The 25,757-nt window shown below is 42.4% G+C and overlaps 1 protein-coding gene across 2 annotated transcripts in view; it reads right to left on the bottom strand.

Moving 5' to 3' along the window:
* USP3 (ubiquitin specific peptidase 3) overlaps nt 1-22,404 on the bottom strand; it is a 94,243-nt gene extending 71,839 nt beyond the window's left edge. Inside the window, exon 1 of one of the 2 annotated variants that reach the window (XM_081228049.1) lies at nt 22,212-22,404. Coding sequence is in view for 1 of the 2 variants with exons in the window: in XM_081228048.1 (XP_081084174.1) it covers nt 21,052-21,142 (91 nt within the window). In the remaining variant the exon portion in view is untranslated. Of the gene's footprint in view, nt 1-21,051; nt 21,340-22,211 lie in introns of those variants that run through there. The other variant, XM_081228048.1, reaches the window with a different exon arrangement.
* Between the last annotated feature and the right edge of the window lie 3,353 nt (nt 22,405-25,757).

Here is a 25,757-nt window from a genome sequence, read left to right as displayed (position 1 = left end):
ATAAAATTATTCAAAGAACACAAAGCAAAAAATAGATTAAATAATCATATAACTCCCTATAGATAAAATTCTTCCAACGCCACTCTCCTCCTAATTTTCTTAACAAAAAGATTAATTGCTAGTGTAGTATAATTTTCTAAATCAACAGCCTTCAGTTTTTTTCCTGCTCCCACAACCCTTGAGAGGCAAATACATTCCCAGCACATTGCCTGTCAGTAACAGCAGCTTACTGCAACAGCGAGGTCAGAAAGTGTGTGGAATCGCTGTCCAAAACCATGGTACAGGGGCTTCCCTAGTGGCACAGTGGTTAAGAATCCACCTGCCAATGCAGGGGCCACAGGTTCAAGCCCTGGTCTGGGAAGATCCCACATGCCGCAGAGCACCTAAGCCCGTGCGCCACAACTACTGAGCCTGCGCTCTGGGGCCCACGAGCCACAACTACTGAAGCCCATGCACCTAGAGCCTGTGCTCCACAACAAGAGAAGCCACCGCAGTGGGAAGCCCACGCGCCGCAACGAAAGGTAACCCTGCAAGCCGCAACTAGAGAAAGCCCACGCGCAGCAACGAAGACCCAACACAGCCAAAAATAAAATAAATAAATAAATTTATTAAAAAAATAAAAACTGTAGACAAACATGCTGCTCCAATAGTAAAACTCAGAATATCACCCCCCTACCAACAACACAGTTTTTAAAGTGCCACACTAAAAAACCAGCAACCAGCAAATATTCATAACGTGTTTTTTCAAAGAGCAAGTTCTTAAATATTCTAGTACATACTATGTGCCAAGCACTATTGCACTTTATTGGGCCACTTTATAAATATTACTTCATTTAATCCTCTACAGTCCAATGAGGTGTGTACTATTATTGGCCTGTTTTATAGATAAGGAAGCTGAGGCACAGAGAAGTTATATACCTTGCTAAGTTAGTAAGTGACAGAACTGGAACTCAAACTCAGTACTTGAAGGTATGGACTGTCGCAGAGCAGTAAGTCCAGAAGGTTGTCATTTTTGCTTTAGAAAGATTACGTTCTACGTGTTTCTGTGTATACATTATACCTGGATATAAACTGCTTGAAGTCTAGAAGGGTACATAGTAACTGTTAACGATCATGTAAAAAATATGGGATGGGGGATTAGAGCCACATGGACCTACTTTCAACTATACTGTTTGAATTTTTTCAGAAAACATTACTTCTTTTATAACAAAAATAAAGTTTAAATGTCTTAAATTTAAAGATACTGGTATTATAAAGTTGTCCTAATGAAATAAACTTATTCTAAATTATTAAGCCTAAGTAGTAAGTGAAACCAAAATCCTAGATTACAACTCTATGGGTGTGTAAACATACGATCAATGAAAAATATTTGCAGCTGTTATTCAAAACACACACACACACACACAAACACACATAGAAGTATCAATAGTAAAAGTGTTATTCCTCTCGAAATTGGAGAATAGGGCAGAATTATCATTAAAATTCTATAAATATTCCAGTACATATACAAGTAGAAATATACTCCAGGACTAACCCAGCTTACTCTCCAACTGATATATTCTTAGATGTTTAGAGCAAGGCGTATAATCTTCTTTATACCATAAATGCTCTTTGAACCACATACTCATGAGCCTATTCTATGCTAAAAGTTCTGAAGCCTCTTCTATCTTCAACTTGAATCCTCTGAAATTACTGGGGGAAAGAGTGGTAAAGTCACATAAAGAAAGCAGGAACTGGGCCTTCACGTAGTCCAGAAAAGAAGAAATCCAGCGATATTAAGCAACCGCCAGAGGTGCCAGAGCAGCCTGAGCATAGCCAAAATCACTGCCTGTGTTCCCATACCGCCACCTCCCACCCCGGCACTGTGGCTCATTCTGGGAGTGCACACTGGGTTCCCAGGGAGCAGGGAAGCAGGACAAAGCAACAGGCAGCGCCCAGGGCTAAAGAAGTGAGCCCATGCAGAGCTCAGGAGACTAAGCGGAGGTCCAGATACTGAAGGAGGAGGAGACCAAGCATGAGCACCAAATCCAAACTGCTCAGAAGCAGCAGGCTGGGGCTCACAGAAGATCACGGAACCAAGAGTTCAGGGCCAAGGCAGGGAAGGCAACTATGAAGTAAAGCTTACCTCCGTTGCCTTTCCTCTTTGCCCCATGAGAATCTTTCCCACCTTCCTCCTCTGGCTTCAGTCCCATTCTTATTCAAGGCTGGCAATCAGTTAATCTCTCCTGAGTCATTACATAAGTAAATTTCTGATCAGTTTTCTGATAAAGTCACAGTTCAGTATTTCTCACAACCATTCTCTCCTTTCTGCTTAATGGCCCTATGATAGATTAAAGATGAGCACTCCTCCCATTAAAAGGCAGGTCTATGTCCTCTTTCCTTGAATCTGGGCAGGCTCCGCAGTGCCTTGACTAACTGAATATGGCAGAAGTGACTGCGTGTCAATTTGCAGGTCTGAGTTTTAAGAAATTGACAGCTTCTTCTTTTTATTGCTTGCTCTTGGGGAAGCCAGCCACCATGCAAGAAGCCTAATCACCCTGAGACCAACACACTGTGAGAAACCCAAATGACACAGAGAGACCTTGCAGAATGTGACACCATGGGGGATGGGGGGGGGGAGGGACAGAAACAGAGAGCAGGAGCACAGAGGCACAAGACATGTGAGTTAAGAAGCCATCATGGAAGCGGATGCTCCAGCTTCAGGTACGCCAGCTGTGACAGCCCCAGCCAAGTTCCTCCTGAATTCCCGACCCACAAGATGATAAGAAAAATAAAATGGTTGTTTTAAGCCACTAAGATGTAAGATAGTTTGTTATGCGGCAATAGATAATCAGAACACTACTTGTAGAAGGAGGGGTATCAGCGATACAGTATCTACCATTCACCCCTGCCAAACGACTCATGGGAATGACTGACATTGTTGTTTAGTAGAAGTGAGGATGAGACCCTTTGGGAGGTTCTACTCCATAGGAATCAAAAACTATCCAAAGACTAGACTATCCCCTCTGTAACGGGGGTCGTAAGACAGTAAAAACACTGCAGTCTGTCATCAACTAAGCTGCAATCATCCTTTGGAGTGGCTCTTTCTGTATCCCATTAATATTTTAAATCCAGGTGTGCTATCATTACCATAGACAACCTAATTCTTGAGCAAAACATCACTCCTAATGTCGTCCTATATTGTAAAAAATGACCTTCAGAAATCTCAAAACCACTATTCCTGTATTCTACTCTAAATAATTCAATTCTTCTTTATCTAAGATAAATAAGGATTACCTGGTTCTCTTTAAGGGGCACCATCCTTGGCTCTCAGAGGCTAATCTTGAGACTGCTCTAGCCAACTTTCCTAATCTTTTTCATGTCAGGACATGCATGGAAAATGATAACATCTGTATGGTGCATGCACATAAACTGAAGAGTCATCGCAGGGCCAGAAGTGATCTGTTTGGAGGCTCCAGTCACCCTTAGGCTGAGGGGATCGTTATCTCAATACATTACGTAATCCTTTTATGGCCCTTCTGATGGAAAGCTATGTGGTCAATCTTTATACCTGGTTATCTAGCAATGCAGGAGGAGGTCGCCCTTCTACTTCAATGCCCACTTGTTGGAACAAAAGACTGGAAGTCATCAACCAGCTGCATTATCTAGGAATCCAAGATGCTCCTCTGAGTTTATACTACTCACTAATGCGCTGAGACCTGTAGGAGAAAATAAATGGATGCCCAAATCCTTATTTCTATCCTATGTATAACCGTCTTATCCTACTGCCATTCTATAACCCAAGGGAGCAGCCAGTTAACAGTATGACACAGGAATCTAACATGGATTAAATTAAGAGAAAACTACTACAACAGCTGGGTCTGAGTACTTAGGTGGTAAAACAGCATTGACGAGTATGTAAAAGGAAAAGTCAACTGCTTAAAATGAACGTGAACATAGACTAAAAATGTTTCCAAGGCCACTTCCAGCTCTCTGATTTCAAGGTTTCCCAGACAGAAATATAATTACAATAAAGTATTTCACTTCCACAGCCTTGAATGTATTTGTAAGATCACAGTAGATGGGAAGATAGGAGCAGGCAGACAAACAGTTTGAAGTATTATTATAAAAAGCACACATTATTGCTCACATGATTAAAAAGTTAAAACTTTTAATCTTCCCTGAAGATACCCAATAATACAAAAATATATTTGTACAAGGCTGTTAGTTGCAGCATTATCTGAAACTGCAAAATACTGGAAACAACCTAAATGCCCAAAGATAGGAGAATGTTTGAATTCACTGTGACACATCACAAATGGAGTACTATGAAGTTGTTAAAAAATAATAAGTAAAATTTCTACAAACATGGAGTGATATCCAGAACACACTATTAAATGAAAGAAGCAAATTCCAAAAGAGTATACTTAGTTTGCTACCTTCTGTGAGAGAAAATAAGAAAATACTCATGTACCTGCTTTTTTCTTTTATAAAAGGAAACAGGAAGAATAGATAAAAATAACTGGTTGTCTACATGGGGTGGAAAGGAATGAGTAGAAGGGTTAGGTAGTAACACTTCTTGGTATGGCTTTAACTTTTGGAACCATACTCATGTTTTATATACTCAAAAAGTAAAATAAAATCAGCAAGGATGAGGTGGAAAAAAATCTAAAATGAAGGGCTTCCCTGGTGGCGCAGTGGTTGAGAGTCCACCTGCCAATGCAGGGGATGCGGGTTCGTGCCCCGGTCCGGGAAGACCCCACTTGCCGTGGAGTGGCTGGGCCCGAGAGCCATGGCCGCTGAGCCTGCGCATCCGGAGGCTGTGCTCCGCAACGGGAGAGGCCACAGCAGTGAGAGGCCCGCGTACCGGAAAAAAAAAAAAATCTAAAATGGAAATCAAACAGAAAGAAACGAAGCTAACTGTAAATCAAATAAATCAGTGTATTAAAAGATGGAAGGAAAGGGAAGGAAACAACCCAAGCAACTTTTGAACATAACACTTCATATTTTGTGAGTATACAGACAAAAAGAAACTGTAAACAAATAGTGAACTCTAGTTATAAGGAGTTTTCTTTGCAATGGTATGGGTTAGCAGTTTAGAACTGCTTTCTCTGATTATGGCATGGGGCAAACAAGTACATATGCTGAGATAATGGGAACCAGATTCTCTCTGTTAGAGAAGGGCATTACAAATACAGAAAGGGCAAGACTAGATCTGTAGTGCTGAACTGGAATTAAAGGTATCAAAATGAACTCATGGTTACACACGCACACACACACACACAAATATAGACATGTTTATTTATTTATATATATTTATATTTCTTAGCTCCTATTTGCTGAGAGATCTTAGTTTATAAACCTTATTCCCCACTAAAAGGAATGATGGCTACTTGGAGAAATGGCTGATTCCAGGACTAGGGCAGGCTGAGTACAAGATGAGCCTGGAGCACCTTGCCATGCCAGAAAGTAAGAAAGGGCTCCAAGAACAATAGGGGCATGTCAAAATTATGGCCTAAGGAGGCTCCCACTAGCCAAATCTAAGACAATGTGAGCTTCAAAATAAATAACAGAATGTCACAAAATAAAATAAAAATCTATGAGTCCATGTTAATGAAATAAATGAATAAACAAGTGGGTGAGAAAGGAAAGCTCTTCCTTGTATATACTTGGAAGAAATAAGTTAGAAAATCAACATCTTGCAACCATCCTAGTAATAACTGATTCAGTCAAGAATCATCAATGGATGCTAAATTACTAGATGAAAGTTTGATGAGAAATAAAACATCTATACATAAAATCTCAAAGCATCTCCTACAAATTACCTATTAATAACAAAGGGAAAATAGTAACTTTACAGGAAATAATCTTGCAAATACCACCTTAATAAAATAATCAAAGTCAACATCACCAAAATGAGACAAACCAACCTCACATACCTCTTGATACGATGCCCTGAGAATACACATTGCTTCTGCAGTATTCCTACAAAAACAACGCACAGCCTGAATCTAATAAGGAAACAAACGAAAAACTCAAACTGAAGTACACTCTATAATTAGCCTGTTTTCTTCAAAAATACCAAGATGTGAAAGACAAAGACAGGATAAGGAACTGTTCCAGACTGAAGGAGACTATAGAGTTATCACAACTAAGTGAAATGCATGATCCTGGATTAGATGTGGGGGGCAGAAAAGCGAAATAGCTACATTATATGAAGGACATTATTGGGACAACTGGAGAAATCTAAGAATGGAATGTGCATTCGATAATACTATTACCTGTTATTAAATGTCCTGATTTTGACCAATACCTTGTGCTTAGTGAAAAGAAAGTCCTTGTGCTTGGGGAAAAAAAAATAAAGTATTTCTGGATGAAGGAGCATTAGGTCTGCAAATTACTCGGTGGCAGGGGTGGGGGGAGGTGCATAAAAAGAAGGTTCAAACGTGTAACACAAATGTAGCAAAATGTTAACTGATGAATCTAGGTAAAGGGTACATGGGAGTTTCCGTACTATTCTTAGCAATGTTTCTTTTCTTTTTCTTTTTTTTTTTTTTTTTGCGGTATACGGGCCTCTCACTGCGGTGGCCTCTCCCGTTGCAGAGCACAGGCTCTGGACCCGCAGGCTCAGCAGCCATGGCTCACGGGCCCAGCCGCTCTGCAGCATGTGGGATCTTCCCGGACCAGGGCACGAACCCATATCCCCTGCATTGGCAGGCGGACTTCCAACCACTGCGCCACCAGGGAAGCCCAGCAATGTTTCTTTAAATGTGAAATTATATCAAAATAAAAAGGCTTTCTGAGATTAAAAAAATTTTATTCTTTACTTCCAATTAAGAACATTTTTTTAAATTACTAAAACACAAGGGAAAAGGTTAAATTACCATTGTGCAGAGCCAAACAGTACTATAAACCTGGCAGTAACTTCCCTTTATTGATGGATGATAAATTAATCCAATAATAGTATTACAAGATATTAATTGCAGTGGTCCAAGTGACCTTACAACTTTTTCTTTCAATGTTTCTTTTGTATATCCAAACTCCGGCTTGTATTTGGCTTCCCAAGCAGAGTCAAACCCCCAGGCTTATCTGCTCTCTCTGCTGACTCAGGTTAATAGCGACAATATTTTGCTCTGTTCATTAGGGAAGATAAATCTGAGTTTAAACTTTTACTCAAAAACTGTCCTGCAAAATTTCAGTTTTAGTGATTTAACTCTCTGGATGATGACTAATAAGATCCATTTCTGATGGGGCAAAGCATTTTTTTTGCCCTAAAAATTGGATTTTAAATGTCTCATTTAAAAATAAACACCAGGGCTTCCCTGGTGGCGCAGTGGTTGAGAGTCCGCCTGCCGATGCAGGGGACACGGGTTCGTGCCCCGGTCTGGGAGGATCCCACGTGCCACGGAGCGGCTGGGCCCGTGAGCTATGGCCGCTGAGCCTGCGCGTCCGGAGCCTGTGCTCCGCAACGGGAGAGGCCACAACAGTTAGAGGCCCACGTACCGCAAAAAAAACCAACCAACCAAACAAAACACACCAAATTAAGCATGGCAGACCAATTTCTCTCTTACCTCCTCTCCATCCTAACATCTCACTAAAATGACAATAAAGAAATTAAACTGACATTAACTCACAAAGATCATGTGAGACAAGCACATTTCAACACATTTTTGGGAGTCAAGAAGAAGCTGGAGGAGCAGTACTGATCTTCGTAGCATGAAGGAAGCTACAGCCTAAGTGCCAGCAGAGAAGAGTGCAGACAGGAGGCAGCTCTGGGCTCAGGGACACTGGGCACAACAGACAGCAAAGGTAAGGGTGGCACTGAAAACAAAGGGCCAAGGGCTGCAAGGAACAACAGACTCATGGAACTTGCTACATCCTGATGTCAGAACATCAGTGGCCAGGTGTGCAGCTCCCAGGGGGAAGACTGAAAAACTAAATGGTGCTAAAAAATATATATTAGCCATACAGACATCTTGAGCGTCTTCCTCCAATAAAGAAGGCGGCTTGCCCCCAACCTTATGGTGAAGCCCACTACAGACAAGCCTCACTCACTTACAGAGCTTTTTAGTGCCTCACTCTTACATGAAAAAATAGACAAAGATAAAACAAGATCCTTGAAGAAAACCTCTAGTCTGGGAGAATCATTTTGAAAAGAAAAAGAGGAACTCAGAGGAAACAGAAACAATGCAGGGAGCACAGAAAAACCTCAAAACAAACAAAGTCTAAAATCCAGGAGTAATGAGAGAAGATAATATAAAACAACAGCAACAGGATGTATGAAAAAGCAGTGGTCAGAAAAATGAGAAAAAGCTCTTGAAAATTAAAAATATTATTATCAAAATTCAATAGAAGGGTGGAAGGGAAAAAAAAAACACCTAGGAAATATCTCAGGAACTAGAACCAAAAGGCAAAGAAATAAAAAGATAAGAAAATTACAGGTTCTACCCACAGTGCTCAACATTCAATTAACAGGAGTTGTACAAAGAAAAAAGTACAAACTAGGAGATTTAAGTATGGGAGGATGAGTGTTCTCTCAAATGTTTAGATTGAAAAGTCCCCTGAGTACCAATTGCAATCATTGTTGCTTTTGTTGTCGTCATCCGTTTACAATGCTTGGTGTCAGTTTATTTATCTCTTGTAAAAATAAAATACAGTGTGTGTGTGTGTGTGTGTGTGTGTGTGTGTGTGTGTGTGTGTGTGTGTGTGTGTGTGTGTGTGTGTGTGTGTGTGTGTGTGTGTGTGTGTGTGTGTGTGTGTGTGTGTGTGTGTGTGTGTGTGTGTGTGTGTGTGTGTGTGTGTGTGTGTGTGTGTGTGTGTGAAACAAAAAAGTCCCCTGAGTACCCATCACAAGAAAAAAGAACAAAACTAACCATGCCAAGACACATCATTCTGAAATTCCAGAACACCAAGGATAAAAGGAATATCCTGAAAGCTTCCAGGAGAAAGAAGAAAAAGATATATATGAAGGAACAGTAATCAAAAAGGCATCAGGTTTCTCGACAACACTGGAAGCCTAAAAACAAAGGAACATTGCTTTCAAAATTCTAAGAGAAAAATCTTTTCTAACAGTCTATAGTCACCCAAGCAGTCAAGTATAAAGGTAGAATAAAAGTGTCTGACTTGCGTGGGATCAAAAATTTGCCTCTCCTGAGACGGGAGCTAGATGATGTACCCCAGCAAAATGGTCTAATAAACCAAGGAAGAGAAAGACCTGGGATCCAGGAAATGAGAGATCTAATACAAAAGAATAGCAAGGGAATCAGGATAAAAACTGTCGAGTTGGCCTAGAGAACAGTCAGTTCAGATGGGAGCGAGAGAGCTCTGGGAAGGAAAGCTTCAGGAAAAAGTAATACTAAGACATTATGTGTTTAAGTGCTTGGAAAATAATATTCATAGACATTTAACAGATTTATAGGTTACATTTGGGAGAAAATGTACAGAAGGCAAAGTAAGCAATTTTTTTTAAAAAGGCAATTATTAGCTCAAAGAAAAATAAAATGCCAGACAAGAAAAAAAGTAATCACCATATTAATCAAAATTTGTAGTCTAGTTATATTGAGAAATGGAGAGAGGGGCAGAGGGGAGGGTAATGCAAACACTAATGTCCTCATTTACCATAGCAAGATGTCAAGAGATGATACCTAAAATGGATAAATTAAGAAATAACAGTGTATTACTTAGAAGTATGTAGGTAAACATGACAGAGAAAGCTAAATAGAGCTGAAAGTGGTGGTCTGTGGACAGAAGGGCTGAGAGCAGAGGGGAGGGAGGCTGCTGCTCTACTTTAACCCTTTTGTACTACACTGTACGACTTAACTGTACATGTATTACTTTTGATACTGCACTGTACGACTTAACTGTACACGTATTACTTTTGAGACTGCACTGTACGACTTAACTGTACACATATTACTTATGATACTGCACTGTACGACTTAACTGTACACGTATTACTTTTGATACTACACTGTATGACTTAACTGTACACATATTACTTTTTGAAAACGTGAATTAATCTTTAAAAGGTAAATTGTTATAACAGTCATATCAATTCATGAAGTTGCCTAAACCATTTTCTTATCTTTAAAAAAAGGCCTATAATCTATTACATGAAATAAAAATTACAATAGCACTTTATCATTTGGGGCCAGGCACCTACTGAATTCCCTGTATACTACAAGGCTAATTTGCAGAGCCAATGGTATATGTGTCCTCTACTAGAGAATGTAATTTCAAAGCTGGCCAAAATTTACCATCTATATGTTAACAGATCCAGATACCTACAGAGCCAGAAAAGAGAGGGCATCTGGTCCTGCTGATCTCCTACACAGAGGCAAAGTCTGATCCATAAGACTGGTCCCCTCACTGGCTCAGGCATTTCACTGTATTTTGAAATGCATTTCTGAAATCAGTTTTCAATGTCAAATGAAAACAACATATGGAAATAATGTATGTGAAACTACATATTCTCTAAAACTAACATACTAAACACATTTTTTTATTATTCATTCTGTCGCAAACTCAGACTTGTTCAGACCTACTTTGGTGAAAAACACCTAATGAAGCTATTAGGCTTTATCTATTCTACAGTCTTCAGCTAAATACTGGCACTGCGCTCCTACCTCCAAATGAGAAGAAAGGGTAGTGGGGAGAAGGATTAGAACTACTGAAGTCAAAGAAGATTACTAAATCAGAGTCAAAATGGTCCACTTTTGCCTTGGAAGACCAGCCACAAATAACTACAGAAAAATTATCCGGGGTTTATATTGTTTCAAAAATAACTTTCCTTAAGAAGTTGATTATACACAGAATGAACACAAAAGCCATGAATCACTTAAGAAAAATTCTGGCATCCAATATTCCATTTATTTAATATAGCAAGACCTGATGCAATTCCACGCCTTTGCCAGCAACCTGATAAGCAAATCCATGGTTAAACAGTAGAGGGATTTTCAAAAGAAATGAATCAAGTCATAAATGTAAACACCACACAACTATTATTTCAAAACAAAAGTGTATGCAAGATAAGAAAAGGTGCATATATATATATATATATATTTTTTATAGGAAGCACTCCCTCCCATAAATAAATGAAACAATTAAGAGGTTAAGGGACCTCTTATTATCAAAGACTTTACTCAGAGTGGAGGTTTAGTATCTGCACTGTACAATTCTTTTCCTAGTTTTTGTGGTATATAATATAGGTTAGCACTAAAGCACAAAGTTGGGCATGCGGGTGTGTGAAATTACAACAGTTGTATTTACTGGTGTGCTGGGCAACTATTCTTTTAAAATCAACAGGACTTTTTAGGAAGAAATGGAAAGAAAAAGCAAACTGGGCACATACTTATACTCTGCTTAAAGGGCTAGATACCCAAGATTACAGAAAATAGGAATCTGTAAACTCCGATAGCTGCTCTAATTATTTAACACAAACCAAGAGTTGGAAATTTTTTACAACCAATAGGTCCAATTTTAAAATCGGACCCACATTTCCCCAAAAATCTCTATTAATTATTCAAAGAAAAAAGCCTGAAAAATATTTTTTAAATGAGGTTCGAAAAAGACTATACACAAACAAAACACTTAAAATAACTGAAGTGAAACTGATGCAGTTAAATTAAATTAGAATTAAATTCTCACAGCATGAACGTTGAGCTCTGGCAGCAACTTCATACCCATAAGGTGAAGCTTGAGCCAGCTGTTGCAAACAATTTCTCCAATGTTAATACAGCTCACAATTAACATTCAAAATAATTCAAATGGAAACTAGAGTTAATCTCAAGTTTACTGTGTGACACTAAAACTTAAAAATCACTCAATCAATAATATAAGTGTCGGCCCCAGAGTGTCTAAGTTATATAGAAGTTCTTTTTCAAAAATATTATATTAGAATATATCTCTAACATGTTATCTATCAATTATCCCAAGGAAACATTCCATCACCAAAAAAAATTTGCTCCCTAGAAATTTCAGCAGGATCTTCACAAACTTGGACCAAAATCCTACCATCCCAATATTGTACAACAAATGTTCAAGACAAAGGAATGGACAATAATCTATTATCTAAAAAAGAAAACCTGAGTGTGGTCAGTAAGGACAAAAATTTAAAGAAGCTAAATCAACAAGGGTACTATCCTACAATCAGTTACATTAAACCTGCAAGAACATGACAGTTAATCACTAGCCTGCTCTTCCTGGTGATGAGAATAGTATAAGAACAGTCCATAAAATTAAGGGTCTTCAGGGCAGGTCAAGGATAAACAGGCAAGCAGATTTCTACAAGGCTGCCTTAAACCCAGCTAGAACAAAGAAAAAATATCAGGAAAGAACATCTACTCAAAATGGAAAACAGCCCACTGATAGAGCTATTCAATCCTAATGTACAAAGTCTCCAGAAAAAATCCAGTTGGTTATAATATCTTTTCAAAGACACAAGCTGGTTCATATTCAAAATAAACTCTCAATTCCCTCCTCAAAAGAGTCTTATAAAATTTAATTAGCTAGCATTGATTAATGGTGAAGTATTTAGATGAACACAAAGACAACTACAAACTTCATTTTCCAATGTCCAAGTTTAATTTCAACAATAGTTTTCAAAATCTGAAACTGCCATCTTAAGCTTATCTGCATTTTATGTATCTGTAAATAGCACACATATATACCTAATTTTCAGTATGTCTTAAGAAGGGGCGGGGAAGAAGGGAGGGAAATCTGTTTTAAGCCCTGCAGTCTGAAGACTATAATTAATTTTTACAAGAAATATAATTGGAAAATCTTAGAATATAACTAGATGGAATCAACAAAGTACCCTGCCTAAAAGCAAAGATTCAAATAACCTCTGAGCTACCAGAGGCAAAAGCAAAATTCCCTTTCTTAGGAATTCTCTCCCTCTCCCACCCCACAACAAACCCACCTCCAAAAAGAATCTCCTCCAGCAGAAACAAAATGAAAAAATGGGAGGGGGCAACTTCAAGAAGTGAAGCACATTTATAAAATAACCAAAAGCTAACTGCATTTTATCCATAGCTATGGTGAGAAGGCTGACTCATGATATCTGAACTAAAGTAATGTGAATTTCAGCCTACAAAAAAACTAGACCTGAACCGAAATTCAGACATTCAAAAACAGTGTTTTTCCAACTGTACTAACAATCGAGTTCCAACTTGGTGGCACTTTAATCAATAAACAGGGGGAGGAAGGGCTAATCAAATACAGAAATCTAAAATTATTTTCAAAAGGTAGAATTTAAAATGTACTTTCACATCAAAAATCTTCAAAGGAATTATTCAGAGTATGTTTCCAAACACTTATAATCCTTTAACTTATCAAGCAGTAAATGACTAGATGGCAAAACAAAGACCCTGCTTTTACAAAGGCAAGCCAGAAGTATGGTTTGAATGGTATTTGAATTTAAACTTTCGGCTATCGCTAATGCCCCCAAGCATCTTGAGCAACTCTGTTAATCTTTGTCTCAGTTTCACCATCTATGAAACAGGAAAAACTACAAGGATGGGTAGTTAATTAAATTAGTCAGGATTAAATGCTAGCCAACTGCTTTGAAGTTACTTTATGTTGTTCTCAGTTCTCCTCCTACTGAGTAAAACTAATAGATGAGAAAACATCTGGAATTACTATATATACGACCATCTGCAGACTCACAGCAGTTAAAAGATGATCTCTGTTTACAAATTTCTAAGCCAAAGATCATTCAACAATCTGAAAGATTTCAGGATACAACTGCAATGAACAATTTTTAGGTAAATTTCCTTTCATTGTGAAAGATACTTACTCTTAGCTACATTCTCAAAACAGACTGTTACAAATCACAGAACATCTTGAGAGGTCTTGGCACAAAACAATTCTAGGTAAGATGAACAAGCTGTTCCTGTTGTTAATGGTATTCTCAGCATTCTAAGCTGTCAATCAAGGTAAGCTTCATCACAAATAAACCCTCCAAAAAGTACTAGCCCCTGCTGAGAATCTAAGTACTTCCTCCTAAGCCATCTGTCCAGGAAAGCTCTATTAATACACCTAGAATACAGTTGCTCTCATGTTTAAAGGAGCTATGAATAAACATAAAACACTAAAATACATTAAACAGTATATATTTTCCACTTCAAACGTTAATAAACTACTACCCAAGTCTATATGGATGCCTAGGTTGAACACAAAACCCATAGGTTGGACACTAATTTTTTTTTCAAAGAAGGAAAATATATAATACAGCTCAAGAAGGGGGAAATGGATCAAAAAGAAAAAACAAAGCAGGTTGGGGGAAATGTACTGATATTTGTAAATTACTCCCTGATGGAAGAGGGACTCAATTAAATTTTAAAACAGGAATTTAAATTACTCAATGAGCTACAAACTAAATTACTCACTGTTCTGCTTACTGAGCTAAACACTAGAAAAACGTAAGTATTACCAAATTGAGTTTAAAGGATCCAAAATTAATCTATTATATTCCAGTAAAGAAGGAAATTGCATAAATTTCAAAGAGGAAAAAGTAGGCTGGTATAAGAGCCTAAGGCTAATGCTGTAAAAGCAAAGAATGATGAGAATGAGTTATTCTGAGGATAAATGAATAACAAGAAACAGAAACAAAGAGTTCAAATTCTCTCATCAATCCCATCCTTTCTCCTGCTTAGGCCAAGGATATTCTTTGTATACTACTAAGAATACCATCAGAAAATAACTTTTGATCCATGTGTCAAAACTTCACAACAGCAAAATGTTAGGCTTAATCCCTAGACTTCAGCCTCTTCAAACAAACACATGGAGCACATTCTAAATTCCAGGTCCTTCACATGTACTACCAATTATTCAGAGACTTTGGAAATATGCTTAGGCTGCTTTAAGGTTCTGGGGGCTGGGACTGGGGGTGGATACTGCCAGAAAAACTAGAAAGACAATTACATTTGACTTAAGCGTACACATATTATTTTTTTAAAAGTTTAAATTCTTCAGAAAAGCATATAAAAATCAAATGTTGATCTTCAAAATTAATGTGAAAAAAGTATCACCTGTCCATTGATTTTTAACTGCCCCATCCACATTTACTTCTAAAAATGGCCACCTGCCCACCTATAAACACAGAATGTCAAACGAATACAAATTCGTTGTGGTAACAACATTGCAGATGGTCCGTTGCTCACAATCCAGTCAAAGTTTACTTTACAGACTAAAAACTGGAAGTGAGGACTGGTGAAAGCATTCTGGGGAGAAGCTCACTTACTTTCCATTTATTTTAAACATAAAGTTTAAGGCCATTCCAGCCACCATCCAAGTGGAAGAAAGTTCCTTCATTCATTAAGCAAATATTTACTGAGTGTCTTATTATACACTAGGCACTTAATAAATATTTCATACAGGGTTATTACTAAAAAGCAGTAAACGCATTTGACCTTATGATGAACAAATGACTGGTCCTACCTAGAAAATTTAGTCTACTGGGCATACAAGAGTCTTCTTTAGATTTAGGTTGTGAGAGAAATACGATACAAAATAACCCATCATCCCATCAAGGTGATTTCTCACCTTTATCACAAGCTTTATCACAAACTACAGATTTATTACCAATGACAAGGAATCAATAATCAGAACACCATCCTACTAAATGGATCTTCAAAAAAGGTTTTATCTCCAATATCCACCCCAAACTACAAAACATTTACTTAATCTACACTTACTTTTCTTTTTAAAAAAAATAAATTTATTTATTTATTTATTTTTGGCTGCATTGGATCTTCGTTGCTGCACACGGGCTTTCTCTAGTTGCTTGAAGCGGGGGCTACTCTTTGTTGCGGTGCGCGGGCTTCTTATTGCGGTGTCTTCTCTTGTTGAGGAGCGCGGGCTCTAGGCACGTGAGCTCAGTAGTTGCGGTGCACGGGCTTAATTGCTCTGCGGCATGCGGGATCTTCCCGGACCAGGGCTCGAACCCATGTCCCCTGAATTGGCAGGTGGATTCTTAACCACTGTGCTACCAGGGGAGTCCCTACACTTACTTTCCTTAGGTAACGTGAGGGCAAGCATGTACTAGAAACTTTAAGAAGCCTTCTCGGACTTCCCTGGTGGCGCAGCAGTTAAGAATCCGCCTGCTGAGCCTGCGCTCTACAGCCTGAGAGCCACAACTACTGAAGCCCCTGCGCCTAGACCCAGTGCTCCGCAACAAAGAGAAGCCACAGCAATGAGAAACCCGCGGGCCGCAACGAAAAGCAGCCCCCGCTAGCGGCAACTAGAGAAAGCCCGCGTGTAGCAATGAAGACCCATTGCAGGAAGACCCAATGCAGCCAAAAATTAATTAATTAATTAATTAATTTTTTAAAAAGAGAGGGCTTCTCAACTCTTTGAAGAATTAATCACGGAAAAATTCTCATGCCTATGCTATTAAAATATCTCCAATTTAACTGGCTACTTAACCCAAACGTTTGAAGTCTTTGGCTTTCCTTAGTTATTAAAACAGTTGTGTTTAGGGCATCCTTTTAAACAATTTGGGTTTCCCCCCCAGTATTTTGCCACTGGTTTAACTCTTTTACCCACAAAAATATGAAATGCCCAAGCCTCCAGCTTCTGAAAATAACCTCTGATATGTGCACTTAACAAAAACCTTGAGAGAATGTCCTAGTTTTTTTTTTTAACTTTTTCATTTAAAATGAGAATGCCTAGGGACTTCCCTGGTGGCGCAGTGGTTAAGAATCCGCCTGCCAATGCAGGGGAGACGGGTTCAATCCCTGGTCTGGGAAGATCCCACATGCCGCAGAGCAACTAAGCCTGTGTGCCACAACTACTGAGCCTGCGCTCTAAAGCCTACGAGCCACAACTACTGAGCCCACATGCCACAACTACTGAAGCCCATGCGCCTAGAGCCCGTGCTCCGCAACAAGAGAAGCCCCCGCTCACTGCAACTAGAGAAAGCCCACGTGCAGCAATGAAGACCCAACGTAGCCAAAAATAAATAAATAAATATGAGAATGCCTTTAGCAAAATTAGACATAAATCAACTTTTAACCTCATTAGGAGATTGCTATTTTCAACATTTACCTTAAACCACAACATGGATTAATCTTCTAACCAGTTAGTTTCCTCTCTCGTCCCAACTAGATTAGACTGTAACTTTTTTGAGAGCAAGGGACTGACTACTGGACCCCATGGTCCCAACTAATACATTTTATAAACTCTGTAAGTCTCCACACAGACATAAATGTTGCTAGTTTTAAGGCCTTAAGGGATTCTTTAATATTTTAAAGCTATTTTGATCAGAGCAGGTGTCCTTAACTGTTACTATCGTTGTATACAAGTGGGTTCTCAAAGTGTGATCCTGAGGCCTGAGAGTTTCCAAAACCCCTGCATGGGGTACATGAGCTCAAACTATTTTCATAAATAACACTGATGTTATTACTTTTATTCTTTACCCTCATTCTCTCACTAGCATGCAGTGGAGTTTTCCAGAAGCTACATGATGTATGATATCTCAAGACCGAATGCAAAAGCAGATATGAAAATCCAGCTGTCTTCTATTAAGCCAGACAACAGAGTTGCAAAAATTAAAATAATGCCAATCTTCTCACCAATTTTTTTGTTTTGAAAAGTATAGTTATTTTATACAAACTATTATGTTAACAGGTAATGGATTTATTATTGCTAAATAAATATATATTAAAAAAATTTTCTGTTTTAATTCCTAGTACAGCAAATATCGATATAAGCTGTACAGACAAAGGCTCTTTGAGTTCTTAATAATTTTAAGAGGGTAAAGGGGTCCTGAAGACAAAAAGCTTGAGAACCACTGTGGTAGGTACACAATTATAAAACATATACAATAATACATACCAAGGGCTTCCCATAGATAAGAAGCTCAAGTTAATTGTGAAGTATAATTACTTCTTACACCCCTAATCTTGTTGAATAATATATCTCTTTGAAAAGCATAATTCAGCATAAAGCCAGTCCATCCCAGGCCCTATCTAAGGGGCTTTAGATATTTATTGAGAGTCCTCTTTATAAAGATGTTCTGGCCTATAATACCACCTATTACTTGAATAGTGTTTGGAGTTTCTCAAAGTTTTCACAAAAATTACCTTGTTCATCCTAACAACAACCTGTGAAGTAAATGTGAAGTATTACTCCCACCCCCCCTTTTTTTAACAGATGACATAAATGAAACCGATGCTCCAAGGAAACAGAACTACCTTCAAGGATGTATTGCTACCTAGGAGAACCTAGGATGTTGGTCTTTTGCAATTTCCTTGGCTGCCTTAAGGCTGTTTCACTGCAGTGTAACTGCAAGTTCCCAAAGAAAACAAGGCAAGGGCATTAATTTTATTGTCCCAGTGCCAAAACAGAGATTTTTCCCTCCCTAATAAGAATGTAATCAGACTCAATACTTGGTCACCGCATTATTCCACACACTGGCTACCCAAAAAGAAAGAAAAAGAAAGAAAGAAATTAAGGAAGAAATTCGAGAGTGCTGGAGAATAAATGCCAGAATACATAACCCTCCAAGATGATGAATTAGTCAAGGACTCACAGCTTTTTTTTTTTTTTTTACCCCACATTTGTTTATTTATTTTTGGCTGTGTTGGGTCTTCGCCTCTGTGCGAGGGCCTTCTCCAGTTGCGGCAAGCGGGGGCCACCCCTCATCGCGGTGCGCGGGCCTCCCACTACCGCAGCCTCTCCTGTTGCGGAGCACGGGCTCCGGGCACGCAGGCTCAGCAGTTGTGGCTCACGGGCCCAGTTGCTCCGCGGCACGTGGGATCCTCCCAGACCAGGGCTCGAACCCGTGTACCCTGCACTAGCAGGCAGACTCTCAACCACCGTGCCACCAGGGAAGCCCTCACAGCTTTAATAATCATTTAATCACTGAAACAACAGGCAGGCAAGAACAAGATCAAGCTCAATACAAAAACATGAGACTATATCAATGAATGGATGCCAAGAAGTTAAAGCGGAAGGCCCACATGAAATGGGTTCAACTCATAGAACATGAGCAAAAGGAAAAAACCCCCATAAAGTTGCAAAACTAGATTTATTGGTTCTACAAATCCACGCACATGACTAAAATCACCCTTCCAAAGCAATGTCAGAGACAAACTTCGTTGCAAGATGCAAAGATGACATCCTAGCCCTTGGATAGAAATCACCCCTCCCTTAGGACTACACATACTAGTTTGTTCTTTTTATCAGCACAAGCCTCTTAGTTATGCTCCAATTTAACTTAAGTTCCTCCAGAGATGCTCAATTTTCTGCATCTCTTTTCCACACTCAAGTGGACGCCCTGACTGACAAAGGCAAGACTGACTCACAACAGGATATCTGCCACTTGCATAAACTCTTTTCCTTTTTTTAGATGCACGTGACCAATGAGGCCATTTTAAAATTTGATGTGATTTTACCTAGAAACAGCCAGAAGTGTGCTGTCTGCTTTGTATCTATCCCTGTAGTTTACCACAGATGAGCAGAAGTAATTTCATCATTCCTCATGAGGTATGCTTTTCCTAGTGTTTACTGTGGTCCTTTTTTTTTCAATCCCTGGGGCGGGGGTTACAGTTACAGCACCACAGCTCTAGCTACAATTATAGATAATACAACACCAACTAGTTTGTAAAGCAATTTGACACACCTTATTTGTTGTTTCATACTCAACATTCACTGTAGAAGAAACATTCGTAGGTAAGTTTCTACACCCTCATAAAAGAACTGCAATACGGCACCATAAAACCAATTAACCGGATAATCTTTATGGGCTTTATGCAGAAAAAAAAAATCTGACTTTACAAAGGCAAGCAAAGCATCAAACCTTTGAGAGCTCAAGGAAACCGCAGTTATTTCCATTCCTTATCCCAGGGTACATTTTTCTTTGTGGCCTTACCTGGGTTTTTCTCCAAGGACATAATCAACATTTAAGAAGTAATCTGTCAAAAGTGTCAAGGCATTCTCTAAACTATCCTCCCAGCTCCGGCCCACAATGAGAAATGTCACACAGCTAAGTCGTACCATTGCTGTTTTCTTCCTTTTATTTCTTCAAACGAACTTAAGATTTTTTGAAATGCACAATTCAAATTCTACACTACAACGCAAACTACCACTGATCATCTCAAAGCTGATAAACAAAGACTCTATCGGCGGCACCAGGGCCCTACCAGGAAGTAATCAAAGCAGTGTGGCCGGTGCGACCTTAAGTCGCTAGAGCAGACAATAAGAGGGCACTGGGGCTTCCGAGGGGCCCGGCAGGAGGAGATAAGATGCTTAAGCAATGCAAAAACATTACATAAACCTAATAACCGTCCTACAGCACATGGACTCGGAAATCCCAAAGCAATTTCAAACAAACAAAAATATCTGTAAGGCAACGCGAGCCGCCCCTCCAAAGCAGCTGCTCTATCAGCCTTCTGAGCTTTTTCAGACCGCAGCCTGTTTTCAAACTTCACCTTCCCTGGCCGATGAAAGACTCCGACCTCGGCCGCCCGAGTCCTGAGCACCTCTCGAGGTCCCGGCTCCTGCTCGCCCGGCGTGGATCTGGTCGCCGGAGCATGGGGGGAAGCGAAAGGAAGCGGGTCCGGGGCAGGTAGCGAAGGGCCCCAGCGCGCCCTGCAGCCCAGACAAAGCTGCGCCCCTGAGAGGCGCTTTTCCCGTCCGGTCTAGGAGGGGACGCAACTAGGGCCCCACCACACGTGCGGCCGCCTTGTGGGGGCCGGACACCCACCCCCGCGGCCCCCGACCCGGCGACACAGACCAGCACAACCCCCGGGCACTGCAGGGCGGCGCGGGGGCGCAAGCCGCAGGCCAGGGTCCCCGCTCGCCGCCGTCCCCACGAGCTCGTGGCCCCCGCGGTCTCTATCCCTCGCGGGCCTCTCCTTCGCCGGCCGGACCGTCGGGCCGCGGGAAACAAAGGAGCCGCCGCCGCCGCCGCTCCGCCCGCCTCGCCGCGTACCCCTCCCCAGCCGCCGGGCCCGGCTCGCCCGCACCGCTCCCCGAGTCCGCGCGCCGACTGCCCGCGGCCCCTAGACGGCAGGCCCGGCAGAGCCGGGGCCTCGGGTGCGCTGCAGGGCCGCCTGGGGCCGCACTCACCGCTGCAGCACCAGGACGACGGGGAGCCGTTGGGGAACTTGGCTGAGTCCGGGGCGATGCAGACGCTGGAGCTCAGGTGCGGACACTCCATGGCCACGAGGAGGGCGGCGAGGAGGATTGAGGCTCCGAGACCAGGCGCGGGGTGGGGGGGGGGCGGAGGAGGGACTCCGAAGGCTCTGCCTGGGGTCGCTCCTCGCCGGGCGCTCGGCCGACGGCGGCTGCGTCCCGAGCCCTTGCGTTAAAGAAAGCAAAAGCTTCCGGGCGCCGGGTTTTCCCGCCCGCCGTCTCCCGAAGCCCGGCTCCGGAAAACGTGGTGCTCCGGGATCCGGGTTCTGCCGCCACCCCTAGGCTGGGGGCTTCCGTCTTCCCAGGCCGGCCCCTCCCCTCCCCTGGGCAGGCCCCGCCTACAGGCCCGGCCCCGCCCCCGTCCTCTCCCGCGGGGTGGGGTCCCCGCGCTCGCAAGCTGGTGGCCCAGAGTCGGACTGCGCTCGGAAGTGACTTTCCCAACTCCGCTGCCCGCGGCAGCCGCGGCTTCCCCCGGCCCCGGGTAGGGTGGGGCGCCAAGCCGGGGCACGCCGGGCCGGTCCGCTGCTTTTACCCCGGCCCGGCGAGCGCTCGCAGTCAGAGAAGACTGACCCTGCGTAGTGTGTGGAGGCCTGATTACACTGCGGTAGAAAATCTGGCCACACAAGAAAGTGTGAAGAAGAAAATAAAAACCACCCGGGCAGACAGACAGCCCCCATTTTACGCACGAAGGCACAAGCTCAGAGAGGTTAAGGGCCTGGCCCCCGGTGGCCCAGCGGGCTGCATAGGTCCCAGAGCAGTACTGGTTTAGTGGTCTGCTCCCTGCGGCAGGTACGATACTGACTGGGTTCTAGGTTCTGAACACGTGGCCTTTGCCAGCCACCTGGGTGCAGAGTGCGGGGGACGATCGTGAATCTGGGTTCAAACCCCGTCACTGTGACTCACCATCTGCATTACCTCGAGCACGTGATCGGACATTCATACCTCACCCTCCGGTGTAAGTTTAAATGAGGTAACTGTAACCTGGGTGTGCTGAGCGGGGCGGTCCCGGTTACCAGGTGATAAAAAGGGAAGGGATCTAACATTTGTTAAACACCTGCTGCTGTCTCCTAGCCAGGCACTTAACACATTTAGACCTCATTTAGACCTCGCACCACACCGCCAGCTGCTGTAACCATCCTCTTTTTTACCGCAGGGGAAACCGAGTCTGTAATTGGTTAATCCGTGCCGGGATTGGATCCCCGCCTCTCTAACTCCTTCGTAGAAAAGAGGATAGGGCAAGCCTCCAGCGGCCGCTAGGGCAAGCGTTACACCCTAGCGAGCCTGCTATCTCTCCGGGGCACGGCCTTGAGGACGTCCCGGGCTATTACGAACATCGCCTCAAAGTTGAGGCTCCTTGTAAAACCCGGCGAAGGAGCAACAGGGCCAGGAGGCGAGTAGGGGGAGGGGGAGGCTGATGTGGCAATCCTGCGGGCTGGGCGAGAGGAGGAAGGAAGGTCAGGAAATGATTAACTGGGCCGGGCCGGGTAGTGGTTAGAGCAGGGCACCTCCCCGCAGTGCAGTCCTGGAGCAGTCCAGGGATGCCCTCTCAGTCACTTAGGACGCCTCGCCATCCTCCCCACCACCCGCCACCTCTCGGTTTCGGCCGCGCACTCCTCTGCCTAACGGTGTCCACTCACCTGCGGCCTCTCTGCCGACACTTTCCTCCCCCCACCCCACCCCCTTCGCCAACTCCCGGAGTATTTCCAGTTCCTCTGTCAACGCTCTTTGATTGCTCCCCAAGTTTTACTTGACTGCTTTAGAGCAAGCCATCTTGAGGTTTTATGGCAGTGATGAGTTGTGGAAAGTGCGGCTGCTCAAATCCTAGCCCTGCTGCCTACTTGATGACCAACTTTAGCAAGTGTCTCTAATCCTCCCAAGCCTTTTTTATCCGTAAAACTGGGAAAATAATACCTATCTCTCAAGGAAGATGTGAGAATTCGTGAGAATTGCCACCCCGTAGTAGATAGTCAATAATTTATAGCTTTTTTCTTTTTTTCTTTTTAATGACAGCAAGTGAGAGAATAATTCCTAGGAAGAGGGAGGATAAACAATAAATGTGACCTTTGCCCAGGCTGTCCCAACCCTCTCCTCCTATCAACCGATTCTTTTTCAAGGCCTGGCTGTATTAACCTCTGTTTCCTTCCAGAAACCTACCCCCCATTTACGATCCATGCCCCTTCATTTAGCCATGAAACATGCCCTGAACTCACGCCGGTCTTTTATCCTAGCATGTAACGGTTCCTTTTTCACCCTCGCAAAGACTCAGTTTCCTTATCATCTAGACCTCAGCTTAAACATCACTTCCTCAGGGAGGCCTTTCCTGACCCTGCCCCAACTCCAGGTTACCTCCAGGTGTGTGATGCCCTTGTCTGCCCCCATATTCTGCCTTTTTAAAAACACTCTTCAGGCACGTAATTATTTGTTTAATGTCTCTCTTCCCCTTGGAGGTCCATAAGGGTAGCAAAAAAGTCTGTCTGGTTTCCTGCTGTATTCCTAACATAACATGTGGAACATGGAGGGCATCCAATAAATGTGTTCAATCATGAATGAGTGATCGATTAGCAATGTCTATCATGGGCAGGCGGTTAGGAAGTGGCCCAATATACACCAGGTAGTCATCCCCTTCTCCCCCACTTGTTCTGTAAACTTCCCTTCAGCTCTGAGTTTATGATTTTAACGGTATCAGGAATGTGAAAACACCTTGTGAGGTGTAATCTGCCAGGGGAGGAAAAAAAAAGGAAAAATAGTTTTTATTAGAGTCTTCTCTCCCTAACTAGAATAAAAATCCCTCCGAGCAGGGCCCCTAACTTAGTCCCCCGTGACTGGTATAGACCACAGAGGGCGAACTATGACTATCAGGCAGTTCAGAGAAGCTGGGCAAAATCAGAAGTCCCTCCTGGGACTTTTGCTAGGTTTACCTAAAACTTTCCTGTGTCTCTGAAAGTTTTCATAATTAAAAAAATTTTTTTCTTTGGAAAAAAAACCTCGTGGTGAGTAAATGTGTCAAACGGGGGAAGACCACGGGGCACACGGGGAAATCTGCTTTTTTAGTCCCTCGTTTCTTCGGCTACATTTATTACTACGTTTGCTTTTTGGTTCTCGGCCCACATCCCTTTGGCGCTGAGGAGCTCTGACTTACACAAGGGTGAGCCCTGGTGGTGCTGAGCCAGCCTCCAGCACGGGTGCCGGGTGCCGGGAACGCGCCGCCTCCGAGAGTCCCCGCCCAGCCCTCGGGAGTCCCAGGGGGTAGGGATGCGGGAGGAGGGCGGCTCTTGCCAGCAGAGGAGGGCGAGTTTTAAAAGTTTGCATTTTTCAGAGGAGAGGAATGCACAATTTCAACCACACTATCAAATGTTTTTCTTCTAAAGGCTATATCTATATAAAGGGAGGAGGGAGGGTTGAGCCAGGAGCTGGGGGTGGAGAAGTTGGGGGTTATAGGTTGCGGAGGGAACCATGATCAGGACCGGTCTCAAGGTTGTTATGACCCTCCCCTAACTTTTAGACTTGAGACTTGTGGCAGAATTCGTGGCCCCGAAGCAAGGATTGCAAGCTGACCAGGCCCAGGGGAAGAAGCCTTATTGGAAGCACCGAGAGAGCTAGGTTAATTATTTACCTTAGAGATTTTTCTAGGAGCAAAACCTCCTTGGAAAACTCAAGAGGAGGCTTGGTGAGTTTTCGGAAGGAGGGGGAGAGGGTGAGGAGAAGCCGCTCAGGGACTCTTTTATCACCTTGTTTAATTTTCCAAGAGGCACTTATCTGATACTTCCTTGCTTGTTTACTTGTTTATCTATTGTCAGTCTCCTCCATGAGAACAGAGACCTTGCTAGTCTTGTTCACTGCCTGATTTCCAGCTTCTGGAATTCAGCCTGGTGCATGGCACGTCTTCAGGAACTATTTGTTGAATGATTAAATGAATGATGGGGCTGGGTGTGGGCTTCAGCCAGCCAGCCCTCACTGGCTGTCATTCTCCCAGTTCTTTTCATTCACCCCTTCTGCATTATCTCCCTGCCCCAAATTCTTCAGTGGCTCCCTATGTGTGGCAAGATAAAATTGGAAACCCACTGCCATCACAGTCACCTGTTCCTTCTCTTTTGTTAAAGCTTTAAAAAAAAAAACCGTTCTAGCAATATCTAAAATAGCTCCCTCATTACAGAAAATGTGCTTCCTCACACCTGTGTCCTTCCCCTCCATTCCCTTTTACCTGCCCAGCCGTAACTCCTCCCCCATGAAGCATACAGCCTCCTTAGGGAAGCCCTCCATCACTCACCCAAGCAGACTTCTAAGCCCTCCCCTCACACCATCACTCTTTCTGTTCCTGCACCTTGTCACATGGTGCTGGGCTTTTCTGTTTACATTTCAGTCTCCTTTGGGAGCAGATGCTTTTCTTCAGTTGTGGATCCTAGGCAATGAGTTCAGAAATTGAAGATATTGGGAAAAGATTATATTATTGATTAAATGTTGTTGGAAGTGCCCCTTTCAAGAGCGATTACATCAATCATTGTGTGTAATGTTCCCCTAGGTATTCACAGAAAGGACCTCAACTCTGCAAGAAGAGAAATTTACATTAAGTGGGTCCCAACTTGGTGCAAGATACTATATCAAGTGGTTTTCATTTCTTCTTTAATCCCTACAACAAATCT

Source organism: Mesoplodon bidens, assembly GCF_964165515.1.
Source record: "Mesoplodon bidens genome assembly, chromosome: 3".
NCBI lineage: Eukaryota > Metazoa > Chordata > Mammalia > Artiodactyla > Ziphiidae > Mesoplodon > Mesoplodon bidens.
Note: the sequence above shows the minus strand (reverse complement) of the source record. Positions and strands in the feature narration are given on the sequence as shown.